The sequence below is a fragment of the Elephas maximus genome, chromosome 6 (genome assembly GCF_024166365.1).
Source record: "Elephas maximus indicus isolate mEleMax1 chromosome 6, mEleMax1 primary haplotype, whole genome shotgun sequence".
Lineage (NCBI taxonomy): Eukaryota > Metazoa > Chordata > Mammalia > Proboscidea > Elephantidae > Elephas > Elephas maximus.
Window position 1 is genome coordinate 75409313 of NC_064824.1, and position 25090 is coordinate 75434402.

A 25090-nucleotide genomic window follows, 5' to 3' on the forward strand; every position below is an offset into this window, starting at 1 on the left:
GCCGAGTGCTTAACCATTTGTGCCACCCAGGGATTCCGTATAAGGATGTAGCATAACAATAATAATATATTATTTAATAATATAATTATTTATCAGCCCCCCATTGATGGATTTTTGTTTGTAAGCTTCTGCTATTACAAATAATGCTATAATGAATATCCTTGTATATAAATCATTTATAAACTTGTGAAGGTATCTGTAGAATAAATACTTCAAAGTGGAATTGCTGGGTCAAAGAGTACATGCATTTTTAATTCTGAATAAATATTGCCAAACAGCCCTAGCCAGAGGTGTTGTGTCTTTTACACTCTCAGCACTGTGAGAGAATGTCCCTTTCCCTACTCCTTCATGTCCTCACACCTTTCCCAGCTCATTTATGTCCTTCCCACTTGGCATCTTACTGGCACGTGGTACTCACTCGATAAAACACATTGTTTGCATGGTCTCGTATATTAATTCCAGAATCCTTTCAAAATCGAGGCCTCCCATTATCTCCTAACTATAAAATTGAGGCTGAACAAGAGAATAAATGTCACATCCAGAAGTGTCAGTTGTTCAGCAACCAGCATTTCTTTAACCACCAGCCTATGCCCAGCCTTGTTCCAGCCAAGCTAACCTTGGTTTGGGCCTTCAGGTCTAACATGAGGAGCTGGCAGCATGTTTGCAGGGGCAAAAAATGTAGAGGCCCCGGTGAACACAGTTAAGACAGAGTTCAGGCAAAGCTGCAATAGGGAAACAAAGCACAACAGGCAAAATCAGCAACCTCAGCATTTCTAATACACAATGAAACCTTTTTAAAGAGAAAATAAGTCCAACCAGGTCGACCCTAATGCCTCCCCTTGCCTCCCATCCCCAAATCCTCAAAAAATAAATAAAATACTGGGTTGCTCCAAGGGTGTTCGATGAAGTTATTGATGTCTTTTAAATCGGTTTTGCTACACTTAAAAGAAAACAATACCAGAAAACAGGCCTGCATTTCACCAGACACCTCAACTAAGTAATGAACACATGAAATCAAGTTCTCAGTGTTTTCCTCAAAGGACAAACACTGTAGGAATGGTTTAAAACCGCTGGTTTTGAGAAAATGACTTCTTAAAATATGGAAGCCAGATGTATGAAGTTTTCCAAAATAAATGCTCACACAGAGTGTGAGTTGTTTTTACCTCATTACTCTTACCCATGAAAGTATCATTACACTGCCTAACAAAAATCCATGTCCAACCCTACCCGATCACACGGCCCACTGACTGGAAGGCACAGCACAAACTCTTTTTCCTTACCATCTGAGATTCTTTCTTTTCAAAGGCATTGTCTTCAGTCCGGATCTGATGGAAGTTTAATCCCTTTTCATCCCTGTCGTCCACTACATTCCCAGCGCTCCACCCAAACCCCAAAACCACACCCGCCGCCGGTGGGCCAACTCCAACTCATGGCGACCCTCTAAGTGGCAGACTATAAAGAACACTAAGATTAGGTGACATCATTTTACAGTAACTTCTGCCTTGGTTTCTTTACCTGCAAAAGGTTGGGGTTCGGTTAGGTGACCCTGAAAGTCCCTGCCTGATTCTATGAAGTCCAAAATATAAGTCTGAAAAGTAACTTTTTTGGGAATTTATTTTTTATTGTACTTCAGATGAAGGTTTATACAACTAGCTTCTTATTAAACAGTTAGTACACATATTGTTTTATGACATTGGTTAACACCACGATATGTCAAAAACTCTCCCTTCTCAATCTTGGGTTCCCTATTGCCAGCTTTCCTGTCCTCTTCTGCCTTCTAGTCCTTGCCCCTGGGCTGGTGTGCCACTTTAGTCTCATTTTGTTTTATGGGCCTGTCTAATCTTCGGATGAAGGATGAGCCTCAGGAATGTCTTCATTACTCAGCTAAAAGGGTTTCTGGGGGCCACACTCTTGGGGTTTTTCCAGCTTCTGCCAGGCCACTAAGTCTCATCATTTTTTGGGAGTTAGGATTTTGTTCTACATTCTTCTCTAGTTCTATCCAGGACCCTCTACTGTGACCCTTGACAGAGTAGTCAATGGCGGTAGCCGGGCACCATATAGTTGTACTGGACTCAGTCTGGTGAAGGCCATGGTAGTTGTGGTCCATTAGTCTTTTGAAGTAATCTTTCCCTTGTGTCTTTTGTTTTCTTCATTCTCCCTTGCCCCTGAAGGGGTGAGACCAGTGGAGTATCTTAGATGGCTGCTCACAGGATTTTAAGACCCCAGATGCTACTCACCGAAGTAGAATGTAGAACATTTTCTTTATAAACTATGTTATGCCAATTGAGCTAGATGTTCCCTGAGACCATGGTCCCCACCGTCCTCAGCCCAGCAATTCGGTCCCTCAGGGAGTCTGGATGTATCTATAGAGCTTCACGACCTTTCCTTGTACAAGTTGTGCTGGCTTCCCAAGTACTGTGTACTGGCTTTCCCAGTATTGTGTACTGTCTTACCCTTCACCAAAGTTACCACTTATCTATTGTCTATTTAGTGTTTTTCCATCCCACCCCTCCCCTCCCTTGTAACCATCAAAGATTGTTTCTTTTTATATGTAAACCTTGAAAACTAATTTTGAATTTTAAAAATATTGGCTAATTTCAGCTAACTGAACAGATACATGCGCTAAAGCAGCACTCTCCAATAGAAATACAACGTGAGCCACATACGTTATTTTAAATAGTTTAGCAGTCTTATTAAAAAAACAGATGAAATTAACTTTAATAATATATTTAAGCCAATATATCCAAAAGATTGTTTTAACATGTAACCAATATAAAAATTATTAATGAGGTATTAGAAATGACATACACACCCAACATACACTACAATAGTATATGATTTGATAACATGAAATGTAGTCCTATCAAAACAAAGTCGTACATAACAGAAAAATATTTTACACTGCTTCCGTCTTTAAATTTAAGTCAGAACTCTTTAAAATTAAAAATTCAGTTTCTCAGTTACACTAGCCATATTTCAAGTACTCAAGAGCCACAAGTGGCCTAGTAGCTACAGTACTGGGAGTGCAGCTGTGTGTGAGCCTACGGAAAATGAGCCTTCCACACCCCTTACAGGTGAATTCTATTGAACCAACTTCTTCCATTTTGGAAATAACTCCTTAAGCATACACTGAATATACTGAGAATATTAATGCTGTCGCGCTACACCAGGTAGTACTTATAGTGTTACCAATTATTTGTAAAATGCTTCCTCAATGACCTGAGAGAACTTGTGTGAGTCTGAATTACTAAGAGGGCTCCTAAGGACTAATTGGATCATCCTGTGTTAATCAACAATGTTACTGTCTAGACCCCATACAATTTCTGTGATTGTTGCAAAGGTCATCTGAAGAATGGGTAGAAATAAGAGGACTTAGATGATGAGACAGGAAAAATATTATCTGGTCCAACTAAGAACATGATTTTCTCCTGAGATTTGGAAGAAGTCTTCTAAAACAAGAGTCTGCTTCTGTAAAGATTACAGCCTTGGAAACCCTACAGGGCAGGTCTACTCTGTCCTATAGGGTCATTATGAGTCAGAATCGACTCGATGTTGTGCACAACTGTGCGCACGCACACACACACATACACACACACAAATACATATATCTATTTCATTCTCTTAAAATCAGTATGAAAAATGAATCTATTTGTCCTTAATATGAATCTTTTCAATTAAGCAACTAAAGAAATATTCAAGGACAGTGGCTACCTGCTGAGCCTTCACATCAAGATTTAAGAGTGAAAGATCAGTGTCAAGTTTCTAAGTCGAGATAAAGGAAAGCATGATGCATTCTAAGTAATAGACACCATATATCGCACGTCTATGTACTCAGCACTATTCCAAGCACTTGCATCCATTATCTTGTAAGGTGGGTTATATCATTATCCCCATGCTGGAGTAAGGAAAGTGAACCATGGAGAGGTTAAGTATTTTTGCCTGAAGACCTCCATCGAACAAATGGTGACAGCTAGATCCAACCCAGGTTCATTTTTGAGAACCAGAGTTCTTACCCACTCAAATAACACAAGCTCTTACTTCAGAATAACCTAGGCTTCTTTCAGGAGATTGCATGGTGTGGTAGAAAGAAAACATGTGGGTGCCAGCTGGGGCTCTCTCACTAACTAGTCCGTAAGGGGTAGCTTTGGCCTAGCCAGCTAACCTCACTGTGTTGTTCCTGTAATAGAAAACTTAGACTAAAGCACCTTTCCTCACAGAACTGTTTTTCATTTGAAAAAAATGTACGTGAATAGTCCTTAAAAATAGAAATGATGTTGTTGTTACGTGCAGTCGAGTTGATTCCGACTCGTAACGACCCTATCCATGTACAACAAAACAAAACACTGCCAGGTCCTGTGCCATCCTCTCAATCATTGTTATGGTTGAGCCCATTGTTGCAGCTACTGTGTCAACCAATCTTGTTGAGGATCTTCCGTTCTTTTGCTGACACTCTACCAAGCATAGCATTCTTCTCCAGGGACTGGTCCCTCTTATTAGGAGTCTCACCTTCCTCGCTTCTAAGTACAGCATTCTGGCTGCACTTCTTCCAAGACAGACTTGTTCTTCTGGCAGTTCATGGTATATTCAATATTCTATGCCAACACCATAACTTGAAGGAATCAATTCTTCTCCCATCTTCCTTATTCATTGATCAGCTTTTGTATGCATGTGAGGCGACTGAAAATACCATGGTTTGGGTCAGGCACACCTTAGTCCTCAAAGTGACATCTTTGCTTTTTAACCCTTTAAACAGGTCTTTCACAGGAGATTTGCCCAATGCAAAACGTTGTTTTCTTGACTGCTGCTTCCATGGGCATTGATTGTGAATCCAGTAAAATGAAATGCTTGACAACTTCAATCTCTTCTCCATTTATCACGATGTTGCTTACTGGTCCAATCGTGAGGATTTTTGTTTTCTTTATATTGAGCTGTAATCCATGCTGAAGGCTGTAGTCTTTGATCTTCATCAGTAAGTGCTTCAAGTCCTCTTCGCTTTCTGCTAGCAAGGTTGTTAGCTGCATACTGCAGGTTGTTCATGAGTCTTCCTCCAATCTTAATGCCCCATTCTTCTTCATATAGTCCAGCTTCTTGCATTATATGCTCAGCATACAGACTGAATAAGTATGGTGAAAAGATACAACCCTGATGCACACCTTTCCTGATTTTAAACCATGCAGTATCCCCTTGTTCTGTTCAAATATCTGCCTCTTGGTCTATGTACAGGTTCCACATGAACACAATTTAAGAGTTCTGGAATTCCCATTCTTTGCAATGTTATCCATAATTTGTTATGATTCACACAGTGGAATGCCTTTGCATAGTCAGTAAAACACAAGTAAACATCTTTCTGGTATTCTCTGCTTTCAACCAAGATCCATCTGACATCAGCAATGATATCCCTCATTCCATGTCCTCTTCTGAATCCGACTTAAATTCCTGGCAGTTCCCTGTCGATGTACTGCTGCAACCATTTTTGAATGATCTTCAGCAAAATTTTACTTGTATGTGGTATTAATGAAATTGCTCAATAACTTCTGCATTCTGTTGGATCATCTTTCTTTGGAATGGGCACAAATATGGATCTCTTCCAGTCAGTTGGCCAGGTAGCTGTCTTCTAAATTTCTTGGCATAGATGAGTGAGCACGTCCAGCGCTGCATCCGTTTGTTGAAACATCTCAACTGGTATTCTGTCAATTCCTGGAGCCTTTTTTTTTTTTTACCAATGCCTTCAGTGCAGCTTGGACTTCTTTCAATTCCACAGGTTCTTGATCAAATGCTAGCTCTTGAAATGGTGAAACATCGACCAATTCTCTTTGGTACAGTGACTCTGTGTATTTCTTCCATCTGCTTTTGATGCTTCCTGTGCCGTTCAACATTTTGCCCATAGAATCCATCCCTATTGCAACTTGAGGCCTGAATTTTTTCTTCAGTTCTTTCGGCTTCAGAAATGTACAGCATGTTCTTCCCTCTTGGTTTTCTAACTCCAGTTCTTTGCACATTTTATTCTAATACTCTGTCTTCTCAAGCCGTCCTTTGAAATCTTCTCTTCGGCTCTTTTACTTCATCGTTTCTTCCATTCACTTTACTACTCTACATTCCAAAGCCTGTTTCAGAGTCCCTTCCAACATCCGTTTTGCTCTTTTCTTTCTTTCCTGTCTTTTTAATGACCTATTGCTTTCTTCATGCATAATATTCTTGGTATCATTCCACAACGCATCTGGTCTTTGGTCATTAGTGCTCAGTGTGTCAAATCTATTCTTGAGATGGTCTCTAAATTCAGGTGGGATATACTCAAGGTCATACTTTAGCTCTCGTGGACTTGTTTTAATTTTCTTCGGCTTCAATTTGAACGGATAGATGAGCAACTGATGGTCCGTTTTGCAATCAGCTCCTGACCTTGCTCTGATAATAGTGAGCTTCTCCATTTCCTCTTTCCACAGATACAGTCAATTTGATTCCTGTGTATTCCAGCTGGTGAGATACATGTTTATAGTCACCGTTTATGTTGTTGAAAAAGGTATTAGCAAGAAATAAGTCACTGGTCTTGTAAAATTCTATCACGTAATCTCTGGTGTCATTTCTGTCACTGAGGCCATATTTTCCAACTACCGATCCTTCCTGTTTCCAACATTCACATTCCAATCACCAGTAATTATCAATGCATCTTGACTGCATGTTTAATCAATTTCAGATTTCAGAAAAAAAAGAAGTTGGTAAAAAAATCTTCAATTTCTTTATTTTTGGCCTCAACGGTTGGTGCATAAATTTGAGTAACAGTTGTATTAACTGGTCTTCCTTTTAGGCATATGGATATTATCCTTCCAAAGCAACACACAAGCCACCACAGGAAGACAAACTGACAGGCGAGTGGAAAATATAAAGGATATAATCCACATAAAGAATGTAATACATATAAAAGGATAGAAAGGATATATATCCATATAAAGGATAAAGGATAAAGTATTATATTAATACAATTAATAGGTATTAATACAATTAATAAATTCAATTCCTATTGAAGACATCAAATGAACATGGCAAGCATTTAAATTTTAACCTTCTGGGTCTAACCACTACATAAAAAATAAACTATGAGGTCACAACTTGTTTATGTTTCAATCATTTGCATGGCAATAACAAAGAATAATAAACGTAAAAATTTTCAACCATGTCATCTCCCTGAAGGGTCTCAGAAGGCTTTCCTTTCCTTTACACTCTGCTTTTTATTTTAAGGCCAAAGTTTCTTAGGGGTAGTTATCACAAAGAAATCTTTGGTGTTGGTGAAGAATATTGAATATACCACGGACTGCCAGAAGAAAACAAGCCTGTGTTGGAAAAAGTACAGCCAGAGTACTCCTTGGAAGTGAGGATGGCGAGACTTCCTCTCATGTACTTTGAACATGCTCTCAGGAGGGATCAGTCCCTGGAGAAGAACACCACGCTTGGTAAAGTAGAGGGTCAGCAAAATAGAGGAGGATGCCCAATGAGATGGACTGACACAGTGGCTGCAACAATGGGCTCAAACATAACAACGATTATGAGCACAGCGCAGGAGCAGGCAGTGTTCTGTTCTGTTGTACATAAGTTTGCTATGAGTCAAAACCCACTCAACAGTACCCAATAACAACAATAACTAAAAGATGGGGAGAGGGGTGGGAAGAGGACAAGGCCATGTCCCATCAACTCAGATCATGTTTGGAGTTTGCCCTCCACAAAGGCACTTCTACTCCCCGAGTTCCCTCTGTCCTAATAACTTGCCTGTGGATGCTCTTCCACTTCCAGGCCCACAACCCCAGACTAAGACATTCCACCACAGGTGAAGGAGCAGGTCTGGGAAAGAGCTCTATGAGATGGTTTAATAATAGCCATAGTTATAGGAAATCCAGTGGGCAGGCTCGAGGTCCCACAAGCAAGACAGGTGCAGCATGTGGGTGCTCTCTGTTCTAGGGCACTTCTAAGGCCCTACCACGGGTCAGCTTTCTCTCTTATGTGGCTTCAGTCTCCGTGATCATTAGGTCCTCACATAAGGCCAGGGACATGCATAGGGAAGACCACAAGAGAATGAGAAATTTACAGCAAAGAGCAAAAATGGCATGAATGTTTAGCTAGAATTCAAGGAGGGATTTTTTCAAGTGAGACATGGAAATCCTAGCTCCCCACATATTCAACATCTCTGAAGAAGAAGAGATAGAATTATGATAACAATTAGTTATCTAGTGCTGCTATAACAGAAGTATCACAAATAGGTGGCTTTAACAAACAGATACTTAATTTCTCACAGCTTAAGAGGCTAGAAGTCTGAATTCCGAGTGCAGGCTTTAGGGGAAGGCTTTCTGTCTTTGTTGGCTCTGGAGGCAGGTCCTTGTCTCTTCCGAGCTTCTGCTGGTGGGCACTCTTCATTTTGGTTGGTATCTCTCTTCCCCCACCTCTGCTTCTAGCTTGCTTGTTTAATCTTTTTTATATCTTAAAAGAGACTGATTTAAGACACACCCTATACTAATCCTGTCTCATTAACATAACAAAGACAACCCATTCCCAAATGGGATTATAACCACATGCATAGGGGTTAGGATTTACGGCACATGTTTTTGGGGGCAAGATTCAAACCATAAAAGCCCACATTTGTTGAATGTGTATTGCATGCTAGAGCCTGTGCCCAGGTCTTTATCTTATTTAATTCCAACAACCCTGTGACACAGATTTTACCCACATTCCAAAGACAATGAAACAGAGGTACATCTCACTGTAAAATCTATCAGCTTAATTTCTCTGGGTTGCAGTTCTTCATCTATACAACAGGGATAATGCTCCTTACTTTGCGGGACATAGTAAGGCTTGCGTGTGGCAAAAGTAGTTTGTTAAAGCACTCAGGGTCATGCCAGGAATTGGGAAGACCCCAAGAGATGGCAGCTGCCACTGTCAACATTGTTAGATACCCCATCACATTAGCTTGGGGCTCACCAGCAAAGTTCACAGGAGAGAAAAGATACGGTCCTAGTTTTTTTCTTTTCTCGGTTGAATGCTGCTAATCATTCTGACTGGACGCCAAGGTCAGACTGTCACAACTGAAGACTGAAGGCAGTAAATCTATCTTAGAGAAGGGCAATAAGAAAGAACGCCCTCTGTGCCACCTTGGGGAAGTAAAGAATTTACCTGTAAAGCAAAACAGCAACTTCTCGCTGGCTTTTTTTCTCTGCTCTCATCAGTGTAATGAAAACACTGGTAGATGAGTTTTGTTAAAACATACAAATGTATTAGCTTGAGCACAAATGTTTTCATGGTGGGGCCAACAGAGGCAGGAAATCCACTTTTTTAAATTTCTTTCTAAATGGCCGACAGAGGTATAACTTAGGGTTATAATTACAGATCCTTAATGCGTGTGCTGATGCCACACCTACGAAGCCATCACACCACCACTCACCCCCACACTACAGCAGGAGCCCCCTCACTTTCTCCCTGCTTCTAACTTGTCCTTCTTCCCATTCGCCCTCTACAACAACTTCCTACAGCTTCTGGTCTTTCCCTTTCCAAAACCTTCTGTGGTTTCCAGATGTCTTGCATAAAACTGAAACACTTCCAACAGGCACTAAAGGCCCTCTATGTCCAGCCCCAAGTTAACCTTTTCAGCCCTATCGACTCAGCACTCTGCAACAGTCCAGCTCATGCCTGCACCATTTCTTGGGCTTACAACTGAAGCCAAGGCCAATCAAAATCCTACCAGTTAAAATGCCACCTCCTCCAGGATGCCTTCTCCGAACACCCCAGTTGGAAATGACATTTTCTCCTGGGTACTGTCACATATCACACAGTGTTGTTAGTTGTTAAGTCGATTCCAACTCATGGTTACCCCACGTGTACAGAGCAGGACTGCTCCACGGGGTTTTCAGAAGCAGATCGCCAGGCCAGTCTTCTGAGGTGCTTCTTCTATTAAATACTGATCTCCTTGAGCACCATTACTGACTCACTCTCACATTTACTGAGCTCCTACAAAGTAAGCACCAACCAAGCATAGGGCTAGATAACAGTCTTACAAAAAAGAACAAATTACAGTGCCCACCCTAAAGGAGAAGGGGCTCTGGTAGCGCAATGGTTAAGCATTTGGCTACTAACCAAAAGGTTGACAGTTCGAACCCATCACCGGCTCTACAGGAGAAAAGACCTGGCAATCTGCTCCTGTAAAGATTACAGCCTAGGAAACACTATGGGGCAGTTCTACTGTCATATAGTGTCGCTATGTGTCAGAATTGACTCAGTGGCACACAGCAACAACAACCCTAGAACTCATATCTGAAGCCGAGGAGACAAAGGTGTAAACTAATTTCTATTAATTTTGATATAATGGAACATACCTTATAAAGAGCAAAGGGATTGGTTAATTAGGAGACAAATCTGAAAAACAAATGTCCTTCAAGGAGAACAGCACCTGTGCTGCTATCTTAGAAGATTAAAACAACTTCATGTCTTGAAAGCTCCCGAGCTTATATAGACACCTAATAAATATCTGTTGAATGGATAAGTGTACAGTATTCAGGTTCAGAATTCAGTATTTTCATCGTATTATCTAAGGTGACTGGGGTTAAAGAGTTCTAATTACTTAGATAACAAAAAGTATCATGTTTTTATCACTTAAGATCCAACTACTCATCATAGGAAAATTATTTAACCTAACTCACACTAACAATACTTCAAAATTAATCTCTGGGCACTGTATAAAAAATATTTTATCTTAAGAACTATGAGCACATACCCACCTTCCAGTTAACAATAAAACTGATTTTTAGGAAGAGGAATGTGATAGTATCTTTAAATATCCATTAAAGAATTTTGCCATCTGGATAATATAACAATCAATATAAATGTTGATTAAGTTGATTTTCTTAGAGAGTAGTAGTTATTTCCCCCAGGCTAACTGTCAAAAAAAGGACAAGGAAGTGGGCAGCCTCACTTTCCCTCCATTTTCTAGACTTTTTTCTAGAGCATCAAGCTATTACTATCATATGTCAACCTCTTCAGCTATTCTCCAGTTGCCCTTACTCTCTTACTTCAGCCTTCAGACTTCATCAATAAGTACCCAGTAGAAAAGGCAGTGAAGACCCAGAGAGGTATGGCAAATAATTTTTAACTTCATCTCCTTGAAATTTTTTAAAAACCAGTAATAATGTTTATCTTTTTGGGACCAATTTCCTTGCAGCTGGAGGCCTGAGAAATGGCAAATATTAGCAGCAACAATGAATGCATCAAATAATGTTGCTCTCTGTTAAGGGAACTGGCCTAGACCACCTGAGTAAATGAAATGTACCTGGTCCCTCTGGTTTCTAGAGCTTTCATCACTTTCCATGATCTCTCTTCCATTAACCTCTTTCAGTTTAGAATGAAAGATGTAAACAGGCTGCCATCTGGGGACATTGTGGGCCTCCCTGCAAAGAACAAGGTCAACAGTAATACCCTGGCTTCAAATTATCTCTAGAAGTCTGTGTATCACAGTAGTCCACTGGGGATGGCACCACCACCCAGGAGCATTTGGAATTATATTTGGGGTGGGGAGCATTCTGGCTGTCACCAAGACATGGGGCATTAATGACAGTCCTCCGCACCAGAGAAGCCCAGCCAATGTACCCTCTTTGATAAACAAGGGGAGCTTCTTGAGGTAAGGATCCTGACTTATTAATCTTTGTAAAGGTGTCTGCCTTTAACATCTAGCAAAATGACCACAGTCATTAGGGAAGAAGGGAAGGGGGAAAAGGGAGAGAAGGAAAAGAAGGAGGAGGGAGGAAAGAGAAACATAAAAAATGACAGGAAGGAAGGAGGGAGGGAGAGATGGGAGAGAATAGGGGTTACAGACATTCAAAATTTATCTCTGTTCTACACTTGCAGGTAGTATGGCCCTGGACAAGTTATTTAACCTCCACGAATGAGTTTTTTTCATTTGTAAAATGGAGATCATAGCCCTTGTCTCCATAGATTGTCAAATTAAGTAAGGGAACATGCCAAGGGTCTACCACAGTAGAGCAGGTTTTCAGTAAATGTTAAGTTTCTTTACCCTTTTCTTCCATGAAATTAACAGTTCTGTTTGTATTTGGGGCCCTGGCTGCACAATGGTTAAGAGCTTGGCTGTTAACCCAAAGGCCAGCAGTTCGAATCCACCAGCTGCTCCTTGGAAACTCTACGGGGCAGTGCTACTCTGTCCTATAGGGTCTCTATAAATCAGAATCGGCTTGATGACAATGGGTTTTGTTTTTTTGGTTTGTATTTAGATGTCTTGTGACACCAAAAGGCCAGTTCAGTTCTCTTCAAAACTTAAGAAGTGAGTCGGTAACACGAGCTGAAATGAAAGACTAATTGTTTCCTCTTTCTCCGTTTTTATTTTCTCCAGCGCACACACAATCATCATTGAAGCTTTATAGCACAATTGTACTGTTATCAAGTGAACTTTGGAAATGTGGGGCACAGGGCAAGAGCTGTATACTTCCTGAGCCCCAGACTTCCAAGAGTCTGGCAGGTGCAAAAGGAAGTGAGATGAATGAGTTTCTATCTCTGGGAGTCACTGCTACCCACATTTCTCTGGGGAGATAAGGCTTTATTTATCAGGATCAGTGAGAGCTGAGGTTTCCCCAGCTCTGTCTAAAATGCCTCTCTCCTCCTTTCTGAACCCTAAATTCAAAATCCCGAGACCCTAGTCTTTCATTAACACCACATGTATCCATATAAAACCGATCCTACCCTGGCATCCAAATGGGCAGCTCTAGGGAGTACACAGAACCTACCAACGACAGGAATACTCACCTAAATCAGGAACTCCCCTGATGGAGCCATTTACACCCCACTCTTTGGAGGAATTCCTAGGATTACATTATTAAATTAGCCTATCATTATATATGTGAGCTCCATTAACTAAAAGGAATATGTAACTATCAAATGTTCTGTGAAAATCAGAATAAAGTCATCGTTGTGGTCTCATTCCTTCTGCAAACGGGGCAACATGTGAATCCCATGCTGCTACACAATACATTCACCCTCAAAAGCAGGAGTGATATGTGTCCCTAAGACAAATCACCAGGCCTGAGATTTCTAAAAAGGAGATAGTGGTTTACAGAAAGGTGGAAGGACTTTGATAGCAAAAGAGGCTCCAATTCTGGCTCCAGTGCTCACCAGCTTGCCAGCTCTGTGACCATGGTAGTCATTTGCCTGTGGCTTCTATATCCATCCCCCATCCTGCCCCTTTGTTTCTAGGCTCCACGCCCAACTGGCTTCTGGCGGCTTTTCCCAGCTAGCACAAAGTACACCAGCCCTATTGCAGTCCTTTGGGGTTGGTTTTTCAATTATTCGTCATTGAAAATCACCAAGAATAAAACAACTTCTTAAAGAAACTGACAATTTTTCCTATGGCAAGTAAAAAATGATAGTTTTTTTAAAACTTTTTTAGTGTTTTTTACACCAGTATCTTAATGGTTTAAAAAGTTTTTGTTTGTTTTACATGAAAAATTCTTAGTTCTTCAACACACTAAACACAGCAGCAAGGCTCCCTGGTTCCAGTACCGCAAAACAAAGAAAACACACAGGCTCTTAGTTGACCCTCCGCCTCCTGAAGAAGTAGCACCATGCTAGCACCATGCATCATATCTGTGTCTCTTCTGTTCCCAGAAGGCAACATGTCACTGTGTTTAGTTTTCCCTCTATTGTAATCCCTTAGGCTGGGACTAGGTTGGGTTTCTGTATTCATGTGAAATATTATAATTTTGTACTGAGCCTGAGCAGACAAAAGACCATCAGGTCTGAAATAAAGCAAAATTCTATACCCTTTATAAGCAGGTCACCTAGGTACACAGTCAATACTGTCCCAATGGTCAGTTCCGTTCTCTCCCACAGACAAAAGGGGGTGAGAGATGGGTACAACCCACTCTGAATGCTGGCTACATTCTTATAAAGAAGGGAAAGGGCGTCTAATGGAAGAAATGATTCAGTAAAATACCAACAAGTATGCACTGCATGTAGCCTAAATGTTAACACTGAAACTCTTCTGTTTTGAGGTAAATAAACTCATATTATGTATATCATTCAGAACAAGTAAATGAATAAGACATTGTTTTTAAATCTTAATACAATAGAATTCCAAACTACTCAAGACTTGAGTTAGAAAAGCATGCAGTTTCCAAAGGAGTGAGGGTAGGGGCAGGTCTGAGTGGGGCCACATATGCTTTACCTGACAACACTGGGTGGGCAGACCGGGGTGGGGAAGGAGGTGCCCACTCCCTCCTGAACCTGTTCCCACCTTGTTTGCCAGGCAGGTCTATAGGACAGGAGCTAAGCCAGCTTCAGAGGGGCCCCCCACCACACCCTCAAGTCTCTTAAGTGAGACTACTGTTTTTTATGAGACAGACAGACACACATATATCCTGCAAAAGTCTGGAAGCTAGCCCCTGTATTCAAATTTGTAAACCAGAAAACCCTACAGTTAAGTACAAATAGTAACCACTGTGGTCGGGATATGGTGTCCCTGGGTGGCACAAGCAGTTAAGTACTCATCTGCTAGCCAAAAGGTTGGAGGCTTGAATCTACCCAGAGGCACCCTGGAAGAAAAGGCCTGGTGATCTACTTCCGCAAGATCACAGCCATTAAAACCATATGGAGCACAGCTCTCTTCAGAAACACATGGGATCACCATGAGTCAGAATCAACTCCATGGCAACTGGTTTGGTTTTTGATTTGGTGGTCAGGATATAAAGTTGGACTTTATCAGGCAGGTGTAGAGAACCAAAAAATTAAGTCACTAAAAGACCCCTTCAAGATTTGAATGCTTTGTTTTTAGGGCTGGTGACACAATGGTTACAGAGCCCTGGTGGCACAGTGGTTAAGCACTTGGCTGCTAACCACAGGTCGGCAGTTCGAACCCACCAGCCACTCCGCAGAACAAAGATGTGGCATTCTGCTTCCCTAAAAGTTACAGCCTTGGAAACCCTATGGGTCAGTTCTGTTCTGTCCTATAAGGTCACTATAAGTTGGGATCAACTCAATGGCAACTGGTTTGGTTTGGGCTGGTGCAGTGGCTAGGCGCTCAGCTAACTGAAAGGTTGGTGGTTTGAACCCATCAGCCACTCCACGGGAGAAAAATGTGGCCGTCTGCTTCCATAAAAATTCCAAACCAAACCAAACCTACTTCCATCAAGACAATTCTGACTCACAGCAACCCTGCAGGACAGAGTAGATCAGCCGCATGAGGTTTCCGAGGCTGTCAATCTTTACGGATGCAGACTGCCACATCTTTCTCCTGCCTGGCATTTCTCAAGCTGAAAGAACGGAAGAAAAAATTCAAACCTCGAGTTGCAATACTGAACAATTCTATTGGCAAAATACTGAACAACACAGAAAGCTTCAAAAGCAGATAGAAGGAATGCACAGAATCACTGTACCAAACAGAATTCAACCATTTCAGAAGGTAGCATATGACTGAGATTCAATGGTACTGAAGGAAGAAAAGTCCAAGCTGCACTGAAGGCAGTGGGCAAAAAACAAGGCTCCAAGAATTGACAGAATATCAACTGAGATGTTTTGACAAAGGGATGCAGTGCTGGAAGCGCTCACTCGTCTATGCCAAGAAATTTGGAAGACAGCTACCTGGCCAACCAACTGGAAGACATCCATATTTGTCTCCATTCCAAAGAAAGGTGATCCAACAGAATTGAACAATATCATTAATATCACATGCAAGTAAAATTTTGCTGAAGGTCATTCAAAAGTGGTTGCACAGTACATGGACAGGGAACTGCCAGAAATTCAAGCCGGATTCAGAAGAGGACATGAACCACAGATATCACTGCTGATGTCGGATGGATTTTGGATGAAAGCAGACAATATCAGAAAGATGTTACCTGTGTTTTATTAACTATGCAAAGGCATTCAACTGTGTAGATCATAACAAATTATGGATAACATTGCAAAGAATGGCAATTCCAGAACACTTAATTGTGCACATGAGGAACCTATACATAGCCCAAGAGGCAGTCATTCAAACAGCACAAGGGGATACCGAGAGGTTTAAAATAAGGAAAGGTGTGTGTCAGGGTTGTAACCTTTCACCATACTTATTCAATCTGTATGCTCAGCAAATCATCCCAGAAGCTGGTTTAGTTTGTTCTACTCTTCACCATATCCTCACTACCAAACTTATCTTAGATTACTACTTCAAAATAAAAAGAGCCAATGGAACAGGAGAACGTACCAACTAACAAGGCAAACAAAGATAAACAAAAATGCCAGTAACTAGGACATTTAATTAAGAAAAGAAAAATGGCCCCTGGAAAATGTGAAGCAATATCGGACAGTGCTGAATTCCAGACATTTAAAAAACTATTATTATATTAAGAAATGGTCCTGCCTCCCTAAATTAAATCCAGTTAGGCCTCTATATCTTCCTTAGAAGGACTACGTGTGGTAATTCCACTGACAAGCCCAGAAGGTGGGCTGTATGAAGAATGCAGCATCAGTATCAGCAGACTCATTAGTAACCGGCATTATCCAGATGACACAATCTTGCTTGCTGAAAGTTAAGAGGACTTTGAAGCACTTACTGATGAAGATCAAAGACTATAGCCTTCAGTATGGATTACACCTCACATAAAAAAAATAAAGATCCCTACAACTGGACCAATAAGCAACATCATGATAAATGAAAAAAAGTCTGATGTTGTTAAGGATTTTACTTGGATCCATGATCAACACCCATGGAAGCAGCAGTCAAGATATCAAATTACATAACACATTGGGCAATCCCGCTGCAAAAGACCTCTTTAAAGTATTAAAAAGCAAAGATGTCACTTTGAGGATTAAGATGCACCTGACCCAAGCCATGGTATTTTCAATCGCCTCACGTGCATACGAATGCTGGACAATGAATAAGGAAGACCGAAGAATTGATGCCTTTGAATTATGGTGTTGGCAAAGAATACTAAATATACCATGGACTGCCAGAAGAATGAATAAATCTGTCTTGCAAGAAGTACAGCCAGAATGCTCTTTAGAAGTGAGGATGGCAAGACTTCTTCTCACATACTTGGGACATGTTATCAGGAGGTTCGGTCCCTGGACAAGGACATCGTGCTTGGTAAAGTAGAAGGTCAACGAAAAGCAGGAAGACCCTTGATGAGATGGACTGACACAGTATCTGCAATAATGGGCTCAAACATAGAATGACTGTGAGGATGGCGCAGGACCGGGCAGTGTTTCGTTCTGTTCTACACAGGGTTGCTATCAGGTGGAACTGACTCGATGGCACCTGGCAACTCCAACAAAATCTTTACAGAAGCAAATTGCCACATCTTTCTCTCGTGAAGTGGCCAGAGGGTTCGAACTACCAAACTTTTGGTTAGAGGCCAAACACTTTAGCCACTGCGTCACCAGGGCTCCCGTACAGATTATAGCCTCGGAAATCTTGTGGAACAGTTCTTTCTGTTGTATACGGTAGCTATGAAAAAGCTATGAGCCAGAATCAACTCACTACCAACAGGTTTTTTTGGTTTTGGTTTTTAATGGAGAAAGATAATGAGACCTAGGAATGCAGGGAATTAAGTTACAGGGAAGTTAGTGCAGAGCCCAGAGCTTCCTAGTCAGTCTTCTTTCCTAGCCTCCAGGCTTTGTCTAGCTTGAAAACAAAGTTGGCCTCAGAGGAACAGGGGTCTAGCACACCTATCTAGAACATTCTGTGCATTCTGTCATTGCTGCCTTTTCTATGTTATTCCCAAGTAATCTAGGTTGCAGATTATCAGTCTACATTCCTAACAAGACATGGAAAAAATCTACGACTCACTCGGGAAAATGCCTTTTGAACACAAAGTTATTTCCCAAATCTCCAAAGGAATTAAAGACCTCAAGTTATATTTGCTGAATTTCAGACATGCACCTGACACCTTGAAACACAGTTCCCAGATGTAGGTGTTACTCTTAAAGTTGTGAAAGTCAGCAGCCAAACATAAAAATACATCCTTACTTTTTGTGTGACAGACTGACTTGATTTGTAAACTTTCACTTAAAGCACAATAAAAATTATTAAAAAAATATATATATCCTTACATGATTTAGGTAAGACACCCTTACTAGATTTTCTAAATCAATACAGTGAAACCTGTGAGAGCCAGAACTCAAAACAGGACTGCCTTGTTTTCCCCAGGTCTCACAAGTTTTCCGTCTTTGACAGGGTGCCTGCACTCTTACCACTTTTCTACTACCTGTTTTAGTGGAAAGTGTTTGAGTTTCCCTTCTCTGACAGGTTTTTGCCTTACACAGGTTCAGTCTTTCATAGGTTTTAACATAGTAAGTACTGACTTATGCTACTACATGGATGAAACTTGAGAACATTATGCTAAGTGAAAGAAGTCAGTCATAAAAGACAACATACTGTATGATTCCATTTATATGAAACATCCAGAATAGGCAAATCTAGAGACATAAAGTGGATTAGTGGTTGTCTAGGGCTGAAGGCTGGACGTTAACTGTTAACAGAGTATGGCATTTCTTTTGGGGATGGTGAAAAAATGCTCTAATGCTAAATAGCAATAAAGATTTTAAAAGGCAATTAGAGAGACTGGCCTCAGTAATACAAAATATAAAATTATAGACTCAGAAGGAAGTATCAAAGCTAAAGTGACCCGGTATTTTTCATTTCTTACCCCAATCATCTTTTCTTCTTCAATGTTAAAAGGCAATGGAGAGTTTAGATCTCGTCAGTGTACTGCCAATGCTACTGCCCCCAAGTCTCAATTTCCAAGCTTGTGAAAAAGAAATTACTCAGCATTGTCAAGGGAATTTTTTTAATCCTTCAGAATACAGGCTGCTGATGGATTATAAAGACTCTAAAGAGTCAAATATCAACAGGGCCTTTGAAAGATGGACTTGGTGCTCTAAACTCTTCATATGCTCTGGATTGGTCTTTACTAGTACCAGAGTTTGAGCCAAATAAACTCCAAGTGTGCACACATGAACATACACACACGGACTTTCAACTACTAACTTCAAAACACACAGGTATTATAATACACATATCATGAAAACAACTAGTTAAGAGTGCTTTCCACCTTTAGAGTTCCTAATATTCTTAATACTAATAGTTACTGCGACAATGGCTGACACGTAGAAAACTCCTGCTTTAGGTGGCGTAGGATTTTGTTTAGCAGTCTAGTAACAAGTCTTGTTCTTTTGGGGGGTGTGGTGGGGGGAGGGAGGTGAATGTAAGAACACCATCCACATTCTTCCAATACTGAATGGGAATATAAGTATGATACTCTTGAACATATTTGTGCTTTCATTTCCAGAAAAGAAACTGTTATGAAGTGAGGAAGTCTCAGTATATATCATAAAACCCTTCTAATAAATAGTGAAGGTTTTGTTAAAAGCAGGTGGTAATGCAATTTCAACAACTGCTAGATACCAAACGATCAAAATATAAACTCTATTCCCTATCTTATGGTACACGTCAACATACATTTCTACAGCCACGGATGAAAAGAAGCAGGTTAAATATTCCATTTAGTAAATTTGTTCTACATCCTATTGTGCAACAAATTTCAAAAAACTTTCAGAAGTGGCTCAGCCAGGCATTTATCTAAAAACCCTGGATTTACCCAGGCTATACAGGCAACTCATCCATTGGATCCTAAATGTCCTGTAGCATACTTAACTCAGACAAATAAAACAATAATTCTGAATACAAACTGTTCAATGATAAGGACTAAGAAATAAAGTATTTAATTTTGAAATGTACTATTCTCAAAAACCCAATAAGCTTCAATTCGATAGACTTGAGCCCTTATAACTTGCTTCAACTGAGAAGTGCCAAAACAGGGGATTAGTGTTTAATTTGAGCCAACAGGTTTCTGCTAGCTGTATTCAACTCAAATTCTTCCCATTCCACCCACTTTCCTTCAACCTGGTTTAACCTAGTTTGTGCTTGACTACTAACCCAAAGGTTGGCTGTTCGAACCCACCCAGTGGTGCCAAAAAAGAAAGGCCTGGCCATCTGCTTCCATAAAGATTGTTGATTTTGTTAGTTGCCATTGAGTTGATTTCAGCTCATGGTGACCCCATGGGTGCAGAGTAGAACTGCTTCATAGGCTGTGAGCTTTTGGAAGCAGATGGCCAGGCCCTTCTTCCAAGGTGCCTCTGGGTGGGTTCCAGCCACCAAGCTTTCAGCTAGTAATCAAGCACTTAACCGTATACATTACCCAGGGATTCCTCCCATAAAGATCACAGCCAAGAAAACCCTATGAAGCAGTTACACTCTGTAACACACAGGGTTGCTTTCAGCTGGAATCAATTCCACCGCAATGGGTTTGGTTTAGTTTGTTCTACTCTTCACCATATCCTCACTACCAAACTTATCTTAGATTACTACTTCAAAATAAAAAGAGCCAATGGAACAGGAGAATGTACCAACTAACAAGGCAAACAAAGATAAACAAAAATGCCAGTAACTAGGACATTTAATTAAGAAAAGAAAAATGGCCCCTGGAAAATGTGAAGCAATATCGGACAGTGCTGAATTCCAGACATTTAAAAAACTATTATTATATTAAGAAATGGTCCTGCCTCCCTAAATTAAATCCAGTTAGGCCTCTATATCTTCCTTAGAAGGACTACGTGTGGTAATTCCACTGACAAGCCGTATTATCTAACAAGGCCTACCTCCTCCATCACATACCCAGTTATCGAATTTCTTGGTAACTGGAAAAAGGTGCAGACATTAATCTTTTTAATTCCTGTATCTCCTCCCCCCAGTTTTTCTCAATTTATCCACTTTTTAAGGCATGGTCAAGGAGTCACGGGGGTGCAGTGGTTGAACACTCAGTTGCTAACTGAAAGGTCCGTGGTTTGAACCCACCAGCAGCTCTGAGGGAGAAAAGACCTGGTGATCTAGTCCTATAAAGATTACAGCCTAGGAAACCCTACGGAGTAGTTCTACCCTGTTCTATAGGGTGGTCACTATGAGTCAGAATCTACTTGATGGCACACAACAAGGCACGGTCCAGTTCTGAAGTGATTAAGAGCCACAGGTGACAGACTGGAAACCCTGATAGTACAGTGGTTAAGAGCTACAGCTGTTAACCAAAAAGTTCGGCAGTTCAAATCCACCAGGTGCTCCTTGGAAACCTTAAAGAGCAGTTCTACTCTGTCCTATAGGGTTGCTATGAGTTGGAATCAACTCAACGGCAATGGGTTTTTGGTTTGGAGACAGACTGCCTACATTTAAATTCTACCTCTGCCACTCAATAAGCTGGGTCACTTTAAGCAGGCCTCTCTCCCTTTCTGTCTCTTTCCTCACCTGGAAATCTGAGATAACTGTATTCCCATGGAGTTACTGTGAACTTATGCATGAGAAGCAATTATCACACTGCCTGGCATCATGGTAATGCCCAATAACTTAACTATTATCATCTTAGTGCCAAATTCTTTCTGCACCCAAGAGTTTACACTGAAACGTTAACCGAGGTTCAAGAAGAAATTAAAGAAGTATTATTTATATTTATGCAATAAAAAAAAAATACCTTCTTTAAATATGTTTTTTCAGGACAGAGGAAATTCCTGGGGGGGGGGGGAATATGCTTGTAGACCACAGACAGTCCCTTTTCACATACATCTTTGTAAGTATAATTCATCCTGAATAAAAATAAATACTAGGAAAAGTAATGTATTGGACTTTCAACTATTCCTGGTAATCCTAAAGAAAGACGGGTTTTTTGTTTATTTTTTTCTCCCCTACATTGTTTAGAAGAACTCAAGTTTGCAAGAAAGAGTTTATAATGGCCTAAGTTATTTTTAATGCAGAAAGACTGAGTTATGCATTTATTCTCCTACATGCTGCTTGAACAATCTCAGAGATTTTTCACATATCTAAAAAGTCAAGTCGTTCTTTGCTTAACATTAATTCAGGAGATGAGAGGCCCGTTTTCTTCTTTGTGTTTGACTTTTAAAAATAGCCTTATTGGTCTAGTCCAAGATCAACTCCATCCCTCATCTACAAAAGTACTTCATTTCTCCAAGACACCCTTGAAAAGAGTAATGGATGGATCCTTCCTCTAATAGAGCTATATAATAGAGCTATAAGTCCTGTTAACACCTTCTCTCATACAGAGAGTGAAAGACTGCATCCCCACTATGACTTCACACCTGGAGTTTCTCTGACAAAAGGTCAGAATCCACTTTTGACTGTTTAAATCTTTCTGGACTACAAATTGTAATTTGTATGAATTTACTTCATAGCTATAGACATGAAATCCATTCTAAAATTTAACTCCATTTACTTTTCAGTCTTCAAATATGCAAACTGATTTATAATTACAAAGATGGAAAAGCAGTAATTTTATCAAACATAACTGAAAAATTCACTTTAAAGGGGAAAGCAGTACATGCGCTTTATGCACTTTCATATACGGAATGTTAAAGTTCACAATAAAGGAAAAAAATTTTAAAATAAGAGAGGACTTTAGACTACAATTCCTGAATTTAGGAAAACTAAAGTCCATTAGCTCATATATCCCTTGGACAAACAAGAGCTCCTACAGACTACTAATGAACAGCATCTAAATAGGAAGGATTTTACTTCTTCCTACTAGTGGGAACCTGGAGGATACAATCCCAATCAGTACTGGGGGAAGCTCAACACAAACAACTTAAAAAAAAAACAGCACAATGAATCATCGTCAACAACTTGAAAGCTTACATTAGATCTTCAGGGTCAGCCTAAAATTTCACATTTCCAAGCATAAACACATTTACTATTACTTTTTAATCATGTAACACATTTCCTTAAACCAAATATTTTTCTAAAAACCCAATTACACACACAAAAAATTCTGCAAATATAAATACGTATTCCTTTAAATTTTCCCACAAAGTTTAAAGAGAAACTTGTTTTCACTTTTACGACAATTTACAGAACTTGTGAGCAAAGCATTATGAAACACAAGTGTCCCTCCCTCTGCCCTTGCAAAAAAAAAAGGCAACATGCTAAGAAACTGAGGCAAATCCTCAAACAAAAAAGGAAAAATATGTAAGCACCCAAGGGGGAATAATAGCTGAAAGCAAATAACTGAATAGCAGCCTAAAAGCAGTAGAAATTCTAATCTACAGTCGAAACTCTTACCCTTGACAGCACAGAACAGAATATCCTGCCTTACACATTTTGGAATTGCAATTCTGAAACGCTAAATCCAAAGACAAAGCCGCTCTGGGGAAAATAACGATTGCGCAACAGATCAACAGCTCCAACTTGTCCCTTGGCCCCGGCGCGGCGAGGTTTGCACGCTATAAGCAGGAAAGGGCCAACCGAGGGCCGCCGTGACAACCAACCGGCCACTGTCACGGAGGCTGAGGCGGCCGAGGCCACGCACGCGGCGTGCAACACCGGGAGGCACCTCGTCCGGAAAGGGAAGCCCCGGGCGCCGCGCACTCCGACTTCAGTGTCCGCTGTCCTCTCTCCCACCTCCCTCGAGGGGCTGCAGGGTCCGGCCCAAGGTCCACGAGCCCCAACCTCTCCCTCGGCCCGGCAGCCGCACGTCGAGGCTCCAAGCACGACGGGCCGTCAGGACTTCCTCCCTCCCCCGGGGGCTGGGCTTTCTAGCTCAAGGCTGACCAAAGAGTGATTTCATGGATTGACAGCTGATTATTTCGTAACCGAGAACCCATAGACGGCCTGGTGGGGTCTGCAAGCCCCGCAAAGGCCCTCGGCGCGGAGGTCGCAGGACCCGGGGAGGGGCAGCGACAGAGGAGGGGCTCTGGAACGCAGCCCAGCGAAGACCTCAGCTCCCCCGAGAGCAGCCCCGTGACTAGGCACATTTTTGCCCGCTCCTTTTCCTAGGCGGGGGAACCGCGCAGCAGCGGAAGGGCCGGGTCGGACCGGCTCCGACTACGGCCGTCCGCCCCCTCCTGCTCTGCCGCCTCAGCGTCCCTCACACCCCGGGAGCCGGCTTGGGCTCCCCGGTGCCAGCTTCGGCGGCCGGGGTGCGGCCGGTGACGTTCTCTGCCCCACCCGCGCGGGGGCAGCTTAGAAACTCTCCCCACAGTGCCCCTCGGGGGCCGCGGGCTCGTAGTCGGTCTGGCCACCCGGCCTCGTCCCCACACCCATCCCGGCCCCTAGGGTCCCCGCTCCTCCTCTCCGCCGGCTCCAGCGCACGCGCAGCGGCTCCAGTCCGCGGCCGCTGCAGTTCCGACTCTGGCCACAGACTGGAGGAGGAGCGGGCCGCGGTCCCCTGACGACCCTGCCCCAGTCTTGGAGCCACCGCGGGTCTCGGAGGATCGGGACGGCACCTGCTGGGACGGTAGTTCCGGCGACGGCAGCTCCAGATCCATCATGTTGAGCTGGGGACTGTGCGCTAGGGCTCCCCGACGGCGGCCCTGTCCCGGCTGCCGAAGTGCGGACAGGGCGGCACTGGCAGCGGCTCCTCCCGGCTCCCCGGCACTCGCTGCTGGGCAACCCGACCGGAGTCGCCGGCGGTGCTCTTGCCCCGCTCCGCCTCCCGCCCTGCGAGGGCGGGGCAAGAGCACGGGCCCTTCCTTCCCCCGCTGGCCGCGCGAGCAGAGCCGCGGAAAATCCCCCACCTCCGCCCCGGCTGACGCAAGAAGCTTGCGGTCCGGGGGCGCGGAGGGCGGCGGACTGGGGGGCCCAGTGGGAGGCCGCAGGCGGGAAGGCGGGATGCAGAGAAGAGGGGTCCTTTAGCTTCGCGGTCCTCGCGCTCAACTGGCCTTCCCTCGCAAATAAAACCAGCGCCCTCCGCCCGACAGATAAAAGAGTTGTTTGCAGAGGGTCTTTCGGGTTCGGGCGCTTTGAGACAGTTTAAACACTTGGAACAAACACGCCCGGAGACTAGGCAAAGGCGCGGATATCGGAGGTGCGCCTCCCGGATCTGAAGTTGCAGAACCTTGTCCGGGCTTATCTCACTCACCGCTCAAGGGTGGCGCCACCCGGGGGCGGGAGCAACAGGCTTGGACCCACAGTGTGCACACCACAAACTGCCCTTTCGCCCTCGGTTCTCTTCCGGGCTGGGCCCAGTCGGCCCTTCCCAGGGGACATGGGAACCGCGCCGGGAACTCGTGCTCGCAGTCACCC

General features: G+C 42.4%; 1 protein-coding gene across 3 annotated transcripts in view; it reads right to left on the reverse strand.

Annotated features, from left to right (window-relative positions):
• Positions 1 to 24885, reverse strand: part of NFE2L2 (NFE2 like bZIP transcription factor 2) — a 45052-nt gene extending 20167 nt beyond the window's left edge. Inside the window, exon 1 of one of the 3 annotated variants that reach the window (XM_049887520.1) lies at positions 24292 to 24885. In XM_049887520.1, the coding sequence (XP_049743477.1) occupies positions 24292 to 24336 (45 nt within the window). In that variant the 5' untranslated portion in view covers positions 24337 to 24885. The other 2 variants (XM_049887523.1, XM_049887522.1) reach the window with 2 other exon arrangements.
• Positions 24886 to 25090: the final 205 nt, after the last annotated feature.